Source organism: Kwoniella newhampshirensis, chromosome 14 (assembly GCF_039105145.1).
Source record: "Kwoniella newhampshirensis strain CBS 13917 chromosome 14, whole genome shotgun sequence".
In the NCBI taxonomy this organism is placed as follows: domain Eukaryota; kingdom Fungi; phylum Basidiomycota; class Tremellomycetes; order Tremellales; family Cryptococcaceae; genus Kwoniella; species Kwoniella newhampshirensis.
The window spans coordinates 613,635-625,955 of NC_089967.1; the positions used below are offsets into that span (position 1 = coordinate 613,635).

Consider the following 12,321-nt stretch of genomic DNA (forward strand, 5'->3'; position numbering starts at 1 on the left):
ATGTCTGAGATGACCGGTCGTGGATGCACGCAAAGCTGTGATCGCGAACGCCGAGCCGGTCGGTGAGTAAGCCAAATGAGAATTAATCAGTCGTAATGAATGGAAGAAGAAAGGGAGAGCGGGGAAAAGAATTCCACTGTCAGCATCTCCTCTTATATGACAACATGCCTTGACGATGTCAATCTTTTCGCTGGATCCGAGATCGGATCGGAGGACTGCATCAATTCCGCCCCACTCACTTGACAGATCCTTGTCTCGTAGGTAGCAACGACGACGACGATTGTACGCCTCACTTCCCCCGAGGCTTTGACGTTGAGGCGTTGAGGGGGATGAGAAGTGGGGGCAAAGAGACTAGAGGATTTGAATCAGTTCCGAAACATCCATCAAAGCATTTCACCATACCGTCGATCACCTTTCGGACGAGTATGGTGGTTTTTTTGTTGTTGTTGTTACAGGTATCACGCCCTGGATCGGTGGTGGCGGCCTCAGGGGTTGCCGGCGGACGGATCAATGGAGTTGGAGACACATAGCAGAGAGCCCAAGAGGGAGGGAGCAAGGAAGTGAGGCGCGCATGGTTGCTTGCTATCATGACGGAGGAGGCGATTTCGCAGGTTTCGGATTGAATAATGGATTGAACGCGTCTGGTAATCTGGCGTCTCATCTTCAGGGTTCCTGGCAACTTTATGGGCGGCATAGCTGTCTATTAACGTAACCCTCCGTTCTATTAACAAACAAAATATGAATTTGATCTGAGAGCGGAGAAACATGATACAAAAACCTGCGTCGGAACAGATACAAAACTAATTTCTAATCATCACAACGGTGATCTCGGCGTACCTGAGTACCAGATCTTGCCTCAACCGGCCATGTTTGCTCGCCCCCCCCCCAAATCATTTTTGGGTTTCTTGCCCTTTGTGCCACCTGCTCGAGTGCTCATCACCGGTTCCTACAGATTCAGCCACACATGCCGCTTCCTCCCATGAAATCATACACCTCCGATGCCGCCTGCCGCATGTTGCTGTCATGTTGTTCCGGAAGAATCCAGATGGTCATTCGGGACAAGGCATACACATGACGCTCGGTAAAGGCGTGACGGAGGGGATCGGGCCGTGGGATTGTTGATCGAGCATACTGTCATCTGACAGTGAGGGACGAGGCAAAATATGACTCTGTGACAGATGGTGTTTTACATACATCGTGTGATAGTGTGGCAGCAATGCGCGCGGGCGTGAAATTGCGCGTGCTATGGTCAGCATAACCCCGTAGTGATAGTCTGTAAACAGCATCGACCATGCATCGTCGTCGTACTGACTCGTCAACAGACTATCTGAAAACAATATCGCCAAAGCCAGCTGATTGACATTCCTGATGGTCCAAACACCGCAATACATGTCTGCCAATATGAGACACTGACTCTGCCGCCGCATAGCAGGGCACCAAATGTATTTCTCTGCCAAACCCATCGGGTAGATTCGTAAGGAGTAATCCGTCAGAGCTTGGCGGAAGAATTGAGACATGTTGCGTAAAATGTTTGATCTGCAGGATCGACGATTCCGTTTCTGTCTCACTTGGTTTCTTGCTCTGATGACGGTGGCATGTCATATTTCACTTTACAATACAACGACGACGACAAAACGGTATCACTTCCACGCTCGCTGGCTCGGGCTGATCTGCATTCACGTAATGGGATTGACTGGAAAAGTCCCGCCTCGCTCGCTTAAGATCTCTGTAGCATGGCGAGGGCCAAGGTGCTAGTGGCTGGTGGCTGCCAAGACAGCAAGCAAGCTTATTGTGGGCACACTGCGCTGCGCCCAGATGCCGAACACCTTGTGTCCGAGGTCAGCGGCGCCCTCGAGCGACACTTGCATTAGATGCGCATGTCTCCTCGAGAAGACGATGGGATGGGACTCGAGAACAAAAGTGGCGCTAACACAGTAGGTATCACAGAGGTATCGAAGTTCCAGACGCCATGCCGGTGGACACGGAAGTATGGACCTGCTTGGAATCGCTGATGAATAGCAAACGCCTTGGCGTCATCGCAGATTTCACTCAACTATGATCACGATGGTCGAATCGTTTTGCGTCATTCACAATGAGGATTGTAGGGCAGGATCAAAAAAGAGAGATCTGTGATGAGAATCCATTGAATGCTTGGCCGTTCTGAAGTCGCACGTATACTGAGATCATCATCGACGCTCGAAGGCTTGGATCTGGACCGGACCTTTCCATTTCCAGTGATATCACTGTACTCGTCAGGATGATGGATGGGTTCAATGGTTCCAGTGAACTTTTCTTACCCGCTTAAGAAAGCTCGTTTATAAAGGATGCACTCTTTTCTGATACAGTCAAGCTGAAACGGGTGTTCAGACAATGTGTGGGGTGATACTAAAGGATAGACACCTTGAGCGTGCCAAAGGATGATCGACACGGCGCAGTTTCAGATTGTGAACCTTTAAATCAAGCGCTGAGGGCATGGTCGTTGATGAACGGCAGGGGATAACCATCGTCTCATTAGTTACAGTAAGTTACGAGTACTCTTCTTGTTCTTTAGCCCTGTCGTATCGTACTTTCCGATATCATCGCCTGAAAAATTATAGCGTGTGCAAAGGTATCAGAGTAACTATCACTTCGAAAAGCCCAGTTCTGTGGGGCCTGCGTACCAGCGCACGAGATAGCATCAGAATTCGACGATCCGCGATCCGCAAAGCTAAAAGTGGCAGCAGACGTCCAGCTGCTTGATCGCTAACGATGTTCCCTCCGCCGAGGAGATTACGCCATGGATCCCTCATCTTGGTGACGGCCATACTGATATCAGCCTCAGTCTGTGCTGAAACTCCCCCTACCGCTCCTTCGCAACTACATCCGAGTCTGCCTACTGACTCTATCGAATGGAAGAGAGCTCTGCCCCCACCTGGGTATGATGATGACCAGGGAGGTGGTGGTGGTGGTGGTGGTGGCGATGACAGACCTGCGGCATTGATAGCGACAACCTCTATCTCTTCTCAAGATCGACCGGATCTCACCCTCTCTTTCTTGACTACCGACATAGCGACTCCCAGTAATAAAAGTCCAGTATCTCAATCCACATCCAACGCTTCATTACCCTTCCCCACATACATCCCTGCCAACGCGACGACTTGTACATCGGAAAGAGGCGGATGTACGGTATATCTCAACTCTATCTCGAATTGCACTAACCCCACTTGCGCTTGTTTGTTGACTCTCCCTGCTCAAGTTTGCGCAGAATGTATCGTCCTGCAGCAAGATGAGAAGGCAAGGAATGAGACGGTGAAAACGTACAACGATTATCTAGAGGCGTGTGAGGAGGGGAGGGTGAATGTGACCAAGACAGAGACCTTGTCAGGTGTTGCGACCATCACGGGGACAGTGTCAGAAGCGCAGAAGCAAGGTGGTACCAGCGCATCTGGGAAGAGTCCAAGTGCGACGATGACTGCTACCGAGAAAAGTCAGGGAGACCGAAGCTCATCGCCAACGGTCCAGTCGACTCTCATGACATCGACCAGCAGTTCCTCACAGTCTATGTCGTTGTCTTCATCACAATCGCAGTCCTCTCCATCGCCATCATCAACATCAAACCCTTCGTCAGACTCTTCCATCTTCGGTACGACACCCTCCAGTCGAACAACACCCACCTCAGTGTTCTCCACCAGTAGCGCATCCCAAAGCAACGGCCCGCCCGACTCCAGTCCATCAGTCGGCGTCGTAGCTATTGAAGTCACCGCTTCTATCGCCAGTATCACTTCGGACCCGGAAAGCGAGTCACAATCGCAAGTGACTATCACCTCGACTCGACATGTCCATCCGTCATCTGGTCCAGATCCAGGAGGTATGATGGCCATAGCTACGGACTCAAGTCCAAACTCAAACTCAAACTCGACCTCAGATCCGAGTGGCGCTTCCCCTTCGTCCGATTCGAGCTCTGACAACGATGACGTGAGAGTTTATACATCTTACTCAACAGTGGGAGCGACACCCTCCTCTTCTCCATCATCGTTGGATCTTCTTCTCACTGCGAGCGCAGCGACGACTCTCGGAATGATGTATACGAGTTCTGATTCCAACGACTCCCATATGGACCAAGATGGATCGAGCAATATCACTTCGTCCAATGACAGTGCGTTGGACGCTTCGAAACGATTCTTCGCTTCGGGTATCAGTCAGGACTGTACGAGTGATTGTCAAGTATGGAAAAGCCTTGCCCAGGTGAGATCAATAGAGCCAGCTCTTCCTCCCCTGGTCTTTTCGCAGAAAAGTCAGGACCCGTATTGAGCGTCAGATAAGGGCTAGAATCTGTCGAGGCGAGCTGACGATATCCCATACGCAGAGCTGTAAAGATGACAAGTGTATTTGTGCCGATGATGCTCTGACCAGCGCAAGTTCGTGTTCAGACTGTATTGGGAAAGAAGCGCACGGGAGCAGTTACGTCCCCCAAATGAGCGCATACAGCTGCAAGTTTTGTTCCCCCTTCCTTCCCCTACGCATGTTGTGACACATACTGACAAGGGTTGTCTCCCTACAGCTTTCGCAAGCAATTGTTCGGCTTCAGACTCTTCCTCTGTGCCCACGGGAGGTGGAACTCCGATAGGTGGTGAGAATCGGGGTGGTATAGGCTTCGCACCCACGAGCAGTGCCAATCCATTCGAGGCGTATGGAAGTAGTTCTTCAACAAACACCATCACAGCGACAGTGGAGGCCGCCGAAGGAGTCGTCACGTCCAGTCGAAGCTCGGGTGTCATTGTCAGAGGAGGGAGTAGTCTAGTACCCATCTGGGCAGTGGTCATTCTGACCACAGGGCTTGGGATGGTAGCTAGATGGGCGGTAGCACTATAAGCTGGTAGGCGAACAGTACTTAGCTGCATGATGAGATAATCGTTAAAGCTCATTGGTTAGCGCAGGATAGTCCATGCCAGTATGAGTGATCTAGTAGTATCGCAAGGTAGTGTGTACTATGCATCAGATCCCCTAAGCCAGATCAGTCAGATCAGCGTTCAGATTGTGTCACTCACGGATGTGGACGGAACGACACCCACTTATGCGGAACCGCCCTCCCCGTAGCTCGCTTCGACACGCTCCAGGACCCTCCTGAATTCATCCGACATGACCCCCTTCTTGATATTGTCGTAATCATACATGACGATAGTGCTAGAGTATGCCGATCATCAGCAACAATTCGGCTCGACGAGTATGCCTGCTTGGTTCGGGTAGAACCATGTAAGCAAGTTATTCACTCACCTATCGCATAATGCTGCTACTCTCTGATCTTTCAGCGACCAGGCGATGTGCGTGAGTCCGAAACTCGCTCGTTCAGAGAGGATGGTGTGAAGCTTGTTGGTGATCATCATCTGCGTGGGTTGTACGGTGTCAGCTAATGCTTCGCCATACGAGTAGACATAGGATTGCTGAGTCAATGAGGAATGCGGACTTACTGTATCTGGATATGTAACGGGAGCTTTGTATTTGATAGAGATGTCTTTCAAGATGAACCCGGTTCCTCGAGCGAGCTACGAGAAGCATCAATCTGACCGCGATCGAGAGCACTGTGAGTGTGAAGACAGTCGTGCTGACACTCACTAGCATATCGCGTATGCTCCCCTCTGGTAACTCGCCAGCCCAGGACTCTGCATATCTAATCCGAGCAGATTCGAACCATTGCAGATATCTAACATTATTGACGTGTCTGAAGATCGGTTGTCAGCACAATCATACCCATTGACCAATGTAATGGTCCTCATAGTGCCGTAAAAAGAAGCTAGCGACAGTGGGCGTTATGCGAGGATGTCGAGAATTGGTATGATAGGACTCACTGGAACATATCACAATCACCCCAGGCGACTGGCCAAGTCAATACTCCTGCCGTGTCATACCCTTTCTCCGTGAAATACCTCAATGCTTCCGCCTTTCTGGGACTATCGTCATTCAACCACGGTCTATCGTTCTCGACCTTTCGACCTATCGAACCGGTTGCCGTTGTCGTTGTCGAGCTCAAGCTCGACGCAGACTTTGGCGTTGAGGTCGAGGAGGCGGAGGGTTCTGAGCCATGGCCGAGATTCAGAGGTGATCTTGAGGTAGAATGGTCTTCTTCGTGTTGCGGTCCCGACGTTCCTGGTGGTATATGGTAGTGTGAAGTGGGGTCTTGGAACTTTGCAATGAGATCCTACAGAACGACACTCTTCCGTGTCAGCTTTCAGATTGTCCGACTGGATGGAGGGAGGGACCCTGAGGGACATACACGTAATCGATAAGCATCTTCGCCCAGACTCGTAGACGAGGTGTGTACGCCCCGTATCCTCCTGGAGGTCTGGCGAAGGGCGTTTGCGAGAGGCGAAAGGGCTTGTCTCATGGTTTGTGAGCTGTTCTTCATGGGTATGTAACGACGAACAAAGCTGATGAACAACCACTGTTGTCGGTTATCCAAATTCCCATTTGTCTGCGGCTCATGCCGCCATGAAATCTTGAGACTAGTATCTGGCCATGAGAAGTAGTTTGCAACCTACACCCACGTCCACTAGCCTGTGCAAGGAAGCCAGGATATCATGCATGTGTGCACATAACAAGTCGCAAGGAAACGAGCCAGAATACACCCATTGGACACCAGATTGACCTTTTGGACAACCAAAAACAGGAACGTAGAATCATTGCTACGGCCATCTTTTGCATGAAAGGATTCGGTTTAAGGATGGAAGGAAATGAAATGGCATGGATGAATGAGTGCGAAATGGGTATATTTATATATGTGAAGAGGGAACCTGAGATACTCAATACACAAGACGATCAGTCGAAAGTGACTTTTTGGCCCTCGGCCTTGACGATACCACCAGTTCGGGCGCCACTGAGGTGTCTCAATTATCAGCTTCGATCCAAAGCAGTTTGGACCGCAGGTTCGACTCACCCTCGAGGGGGTCCACCTCGACCTCGACCACCACCCCTACCGCCACGGTCCTGGAAACCACCTCGGCCACCACCTCGACCACCGAAGCCACCTCGACCACCGCCTCGTCCACCGAAACCACCTCGACCTCCACGGTCGCCACCGAAACCACCTCGGCCACCACCGCTTCGGCTCTCGTCCTTGGGGGGAGCGTAGTCGACTCGGATAGGTCGACCGGCGATTTCGGCACCGTTCAAAGCCTTGAGAGCAGCGGTAGCCTGTTCAATATCACCGAACTGAACGTAACCGAAACCCTTGGGGGCGCCGGTGTCCCTGTCGGTAGGAAGTCGGACACTTTGAACATCACCGTACTCGCCGAAAGCCTCGTAGATCTGGTCCTCAGAAGCGGAGAAAGACAGGCTTCCAACGAAAAGAGTCTCAGCGGGAGTAGAGGGCTTGTCACCGAAGGCCTTGGCCCGTCTCTCGGTAGCCTGAGCGGGGTTTCGCTGGGTGGCGTAGTTGACTCGGATGTTTCGACCATCGAGCTCAGCACCGTTCTTCTCGATAGCCTTGGCAGCGGACTCGAGATCGGTGAACTCGACGTAACCGAAACCTCGGGATTTCTGAGTGTCTCGGTCGAAGACGACTCGGGCGGAAACGACTTCACCACAGTCCTCGAACTCGGACTTGAGCCAATCGTTGTCAACGTTCCATGAGAGTTGACCAACGAAAACGTTGGTAGAAGCCTCCTCGTCACCACCGTCAGCGGCCTTAGCCTTCTTGGCGGGAGCCTCGACTTCCTCCTCGGCCTTTCTCTTGCCTGAGCGGTTGTCAGCATCGATAGCTTGAATATATACAACTAGATAGCTCACCGTTGGTTTTGGGCTCCTCCTTGGCCTCCTCAATCTTCTCCACCTCATCATCGTCATCGGAAGAGTCGTCAGAATCAGAGTCGGAAGACTGTAGCTCGTCAGCGCACGCCAAAAAAAAGGCCGCCGCTAGTCAACTCACGTCATCGCTCTCCTCCTTGGCAGCAGCAGGGGCCTCAGCCTTAGCAGCGGGCTTAGCCTCCTCCTCATCAGAGGACTCCTCCTCGGAGTCGTCTTCAGACTCGCTGTCGGACGACTCAGACTCGACCTTGAAAAAAGTAAATACATGTCAGTACGGTCGCAGCTGAACCACAAAATCGAGCCACTAGAAACAGAACGCACGGCAGCAACGGGAGCAGCGGCAGCGGGCTTGGCCTCCTCTTCGTCGGATGATTCCTCGGATTCAGACTCGGACTCGGACTCGGACTCGGACTCGGACTCGGAACTGGAGCTCTCGGAAGGGGGAGGAGGGGGTGTAGGGCTCTTGGCCTTCTTTGACTTCTTCGATTTCTTCTCCTCCTGGCACACATACATATGATTAATATCATAGATAGAGATATACTGGGGATCGGAAGTGGGGTTTACGAACTCACCTTGGGAGCAACAGCAGGGGCAGTAGCGACCTTGGCACCCTCCTTCTTGGACTTCTTGTCAGCCTTCTTGTCGGCATTCACCTTGGCGGCGGCGGCAGGAGGAGCAGCAGATTTGGCAGCTTTAGCCATTTTGTTTATTTCGAAAGTGGATGGGGGGCGGTTTAGAAAGGAAGGTAGGGGGGAGGGATGATGTAGAGATAGAGAAGGGAAGAGACGGTTGTCAACCTAAAATCATGAAGAGCTGCATATTACATCGGTCGGAAATTCTTTCCAAAAGTAAAATAATCAGGAGATCACGTGCTGATAACTGAAGTTTTTTTCTGGCGAAGATGATGGAAATAGGCATGTCAGCTGCCGGAGGACCATGACGAGGTGTGTCGCGCGCCTTTATCGGCCGATTAGCTCCGACAGTCTAAAAGAGTGCTTTCTACGACTCTCAAGGAAAAGCGAAACAGGAAGGGAGAGAGAGGAACCAACGACGAACGCAATTCATGACACACATCTCTCCAAGTCTTGCGACCCCCTCGTACATGACCATATAAAAAGGAACAGTCCCCAAGCACTCCTCCTCGTCTCCGACATCATGTTCGCCCGATCAGCCTCAAGGAGTGTTGCCTCTACTCTCCGTTCCGTCCAGGTCAGTCAGCTTCGAACTCGTGTACGTGGACCAAGCTGACATGGATCCTCCATTCCTTCTGTTTCATCAGACCCCTGTCAGGTTCTACAACTCTGCTTTCCAGTCCTCCACGCCGACCTCTGCTTTCGCCGGCAAGAAGGGCTCAAATGTACGTCTCCACCGGCTCCTGTAAGATGGAGGTGGATCCGCGATTGACCGAGACATAGGGCAACTACACCGTTACTCTCATCCCTGGTGATGGTATCGGTCCCGAGATCGCCGACAGTGTGAAGACTATCTTCTCAGCTGCCAAGGTGAGCCGCTCCAAGAATGAAAAATGCAAGACATTGTTGACACCGTCTCTGCTGTTTACAGGCTCCCATCGAATGGGAGGAGGTCGACGTCACTCCCATTCTCAAGGATGGAAAGACCGTCATTCCTGATGATGCTATTCGAAGTATCAAGAAGAACACTGTCGCCCTCAAAGGTCCCCTCGCTACTCCCAGTAAGTGCTCTCTTCGTCCATTCGTCACAGCCATTAGCCATGCCCAAAGTCAAAGGAGGCCACTCCCATCGTTCTGTCCTCTAAACGCTCTAACAGCCTTTTCTCCTTCCTCTCGAACACCATCCTGTGCTCTTGGCATGTTCTGCCACTGACACCTCGGACAGTCGGAAAGGGTCACGTCTCCCTAAACCTTACTCTCCGACGAACCTTTTCCCTTTTCGCCAACGTCCGACCTTGTGTCTCTATTCAGGGTTACAAGACCGCCTACGACAACGTCAACACTGTTCTGATCCGAGAAAACACTGAGGGAGAGTACTCTGGTATCGAGCACGAGGTAGGTCTTTGCTGTCGTACACCCGTGCGCATAACTGGCTGCTCACTCGGCCACAGATCGTCGACGGCGTTGTGCAGAGTATCAAGCTTATCACCCGAGAGGCTTCCGAGCGTGAGTGTTTTCGGTCCTGGTGTTATTCGGTTCACTGACTCCCCGCAGGTGTCGCCCGATATGCTTTCCACTACGCCTCGGAGAACGGCAGGAACAAGGTCACCGCCGTTCACAAGGCTAACATCATGTACGTGTGCTTGATAATGCTAGAAATGCAGCCTTTCACGGAGCACGAACATACGACTGATATATACTCGCGAGTACAGGAAGATGTCCGACGGAATGTTCCTTACCGCCTGTAGGGATGTCGCCAAGGAGTACCCCAACATTGCTTACGACGAGGACCTTCTTGACCGAGTCTGCCTGAGAGTGAGTGCAGCTACTGTGAAAATAGAGAGTGGAGGAGCTGTGCTCATACCTCACATAGATCGCTACCGACCCTACTCCTTTCGCCGACCGAGTCATGGTAATGCCCAACTTGTGAGTACACATTCTAGCGGAAGAATCGCCCGGCTGACAGGCCGAATAGGTACGGTGACATTCTGTCCGATCTTTCAGCTGGTCTGATCGGTGGTCTTGGTCTGACTCCCTCCGGAAACATCGGCAAGGTGGGTGGAGAGATGATGATTGATGCGCGTGAATTTATCTGACACTCTTATAGGACGCCTCCATCTTCGAGGCCGTTCACGGTTCCGCTCCCGACATTGCTGGTAAGGGTCTCGCCAACCCTACCGCTCTCCTTCTCTCCTCCTTGATGATGCTCCGGTGCGTATATTTTTGGGAAAGGCATTATTTTGATCATGACCTGACACTGCGCTTTCCGCAGACACATGTCATTGTATGAGCTCGCCGACAAGATTGAGAAGGCTGCCCTCTCTGTGAGCAAAATACTTTCGCTGTCGGTACAATAGTGAAAGCTGATGTGTTACAATGTTCAGACCATTGCCGAGGGTAAGGCTATCACTGGTGACTTGGGCGGTAAGGCGACTACTCAACAATACACCGAGGCTATTTTGGCCAAGCTCAAGTAAGCTGTGTTGGACATCTAAGAAAGGAGTTGTAGAAGGATGCACAATCTAAGGAAATCACACTGAAAGTGCTGTTGAGCCGTGGCTGGTGTGCGACGTCGAACAAGCTTTACTGTTGATCGCGCGGGGAACGCTAAAAATTCAGATGGATCTGGAACGCAACTATAACTGCGTGATCGGTTCATCGATAAGACTCTCGAAACAGATCAAGCAGAGTTATGGTCCATCACGTGAGGCAGGGAACACCCAAGTCGCAATGGTCGTCCACGGTGTCCCCACACGAGTGGCTCTGATACTGCACGCGAGGGCTGTGATCGTGTTGTGCTCTTCGTCATGGGTGGTGGATCATATCAGAGTGTGGCTGGGTGTGACTGAATCGCGTTTCGCCATTTTATAATCTGTTTTTAGTTGGTTCTGAGACAGAAGAATGCAAGGTGCATGTCGTCATATCGGATCTAGAACGCTATTGTTCGATTGAATTTTCAATTGTTCTAGAGGGTAAGGGAGAAGGACGGACAATCAAAGCGAAGACTTGAAGTGGGTAAGGGTTTCCACACAGACGGGACGAATAGTACAGAACGCCAGATCGCCCGAGTGACTTGGTTCGTTCTGACAAGACAAGAACAGTCGTTGGTACTGAGCCACTGATATGGCATTTCCCCTCGGCCAGCTGGTCATGATGACCTCATTCATCTTGACTTGTTTCTCAAGTCAGACATTTCATCTCCACTCAAACGTTACTTGGGAAACTATTCTCTCGCTCCTAAAGGACTCCAGCCATCCTTGTCATACTTGATTGACTGACTCGTCGCATCACAGCGTGTTGATCTGTGTTGGGAAAATACGAGGAGAAGGATATCGTATTGATATATGAACGTTCGTTCTTGACACACAAGAGATCCCAGTGCTTGACTTGGTGATCAGCAGGCAGCTCTTCTTGGCGATAGTCCGCATCGCCATCGCCATCGCTTTCTCTCACACTCCATCACGATCCGCCACCATCAACGTCCGCGTTACCTCACGTTACCGACTGTCCTAGCCGTGACGAGGCTCGGTCTGGCTGGGCGCCCACCGCAGCATTCGAAGCTTCACTCTCGAGGGCTTCTCTTTCAGCGTTGAACCGTAACTCTCTCAACGCCATCAGCTTGCCAAATATAGCTTCTCAACGACATCACGCGTGAGTATATATATAACTTGGTCAGCTCCGATCTTGATCTTGATTTTCGTATCAAAGCTCGATATCGACGGTCCCTCTGAAAACGGACATCGTCACCACTACTCGTACCGTACTTGAACGCCTCCGCCTCCGCCTCCGCCTCCATCTCGGTCTCTAGCCTCCATGTGCCCGTGAAAATCACCATCGGACCAAGCCCGATAGCCAAGCAGACCAAGCAAGAAGCCCAGCACTACTTGATCGCAGCGCAACGCATGGCATC

General features: G+C 51.5%; 4 protein-coding genes across 4 annotated transcripts; 2 read left to right on the forward strand and 2 right to left on the reverse strand.

Moving 5' to 3' along the window:
• Positions 1-2,748: 2,748 nt before the first annotated feature.
• IAR55_006587 (uncharacterized protein) lies at positions 2,749-4,851 on the forward strand (the record flags this gene model as incomplete). Its single annotated transcript, XM_066949667.1, has 3 exons — positions 2,749-4,224; positions 4,346-4,469; positions 4,541-4,851. 3 exons carry the CDS (start codon positions 2,749-2,751, stop codon positions 4,849-4,851), a joined length of 1,911 nt encoding a protein of 636 aa, XP_066799961.1.
• A 200-nt stretch (positions 4,852-5,051) lies between these two features.
• IAR55_006588 (uncharacterized protein) lies at positions 5,052-6,361 on the reverse strand (the record flags this gene model as incomplete). The annotated part of the gene is made up of 6 exons (XM_066949668.1): positions 5,052-5,163; positions 5,254-5,363; positions 5,448-5,522; positions 5,593-5,698; positions 5,826-6,175; positions 6,251-6,361. The coding sequence occupies 6 exons, from the start codon at positions 6,359-6,361 to the stop codon at positions 5,052-5,054; spliced, it is 864 nt and encodes a 287-aa protein (XP_066799962.1).
• Positions 6,362-6,792: 431 nt separating this feature from the next.
• On the reverse strand, positions 6,793-8,480 carry IAR55_006589 (uncharacterized protein; the record flags this gene model as incomplete). The annotated part of the gene is made up of 6 exons (XM_066949669.1): positions 6,793-6,850; positions 6,911-7,709; positions 7,762-7,849; positions 7,901-8,026; positions 8,101-8,277; positions 8,352-8,480. The coding sequence occupies 6 exons, from the start codon at positions 8,478-8,480 to the stop codon at positions 6,793-6,795; spliced, it is 1,377 nt and encodes a 458-aa protein (XP_066799963.1).
• A 454-nt stretch (positions 8,481-8,934) lies between these two features.
• On the forward strand, positions 8,935-10,888 carry IAR55_006590 (isocitrate dehydrogenase, NAD-dependent; the record flags this gene model as incomplete). Its single annotated transcript, XM_066949670.1, has 13 exons — positions 8,935-8,988; positions 9,059-9,136; positions 9,195-9,281; positions 9,343-9,472; positions 9,637-9,806; positions 9,863-9,917; positions 9,966-10,044; positions 10,124-10,226; positions 10,285-10,337; positions 10,387-10,465; positions 10,519-10,622; positions 10,684-10,735; positions 10,796-10,888. 13 exons carry the CDS (start codon positions 8,935-8,937, stop codon positions 10,886-10,888), a joined length of 1,137 nt encoding a protein of 378 aa, XP_066799964.1.
• Positions 10,889-12,321: the final 1,433 nt, after the last annotated feature.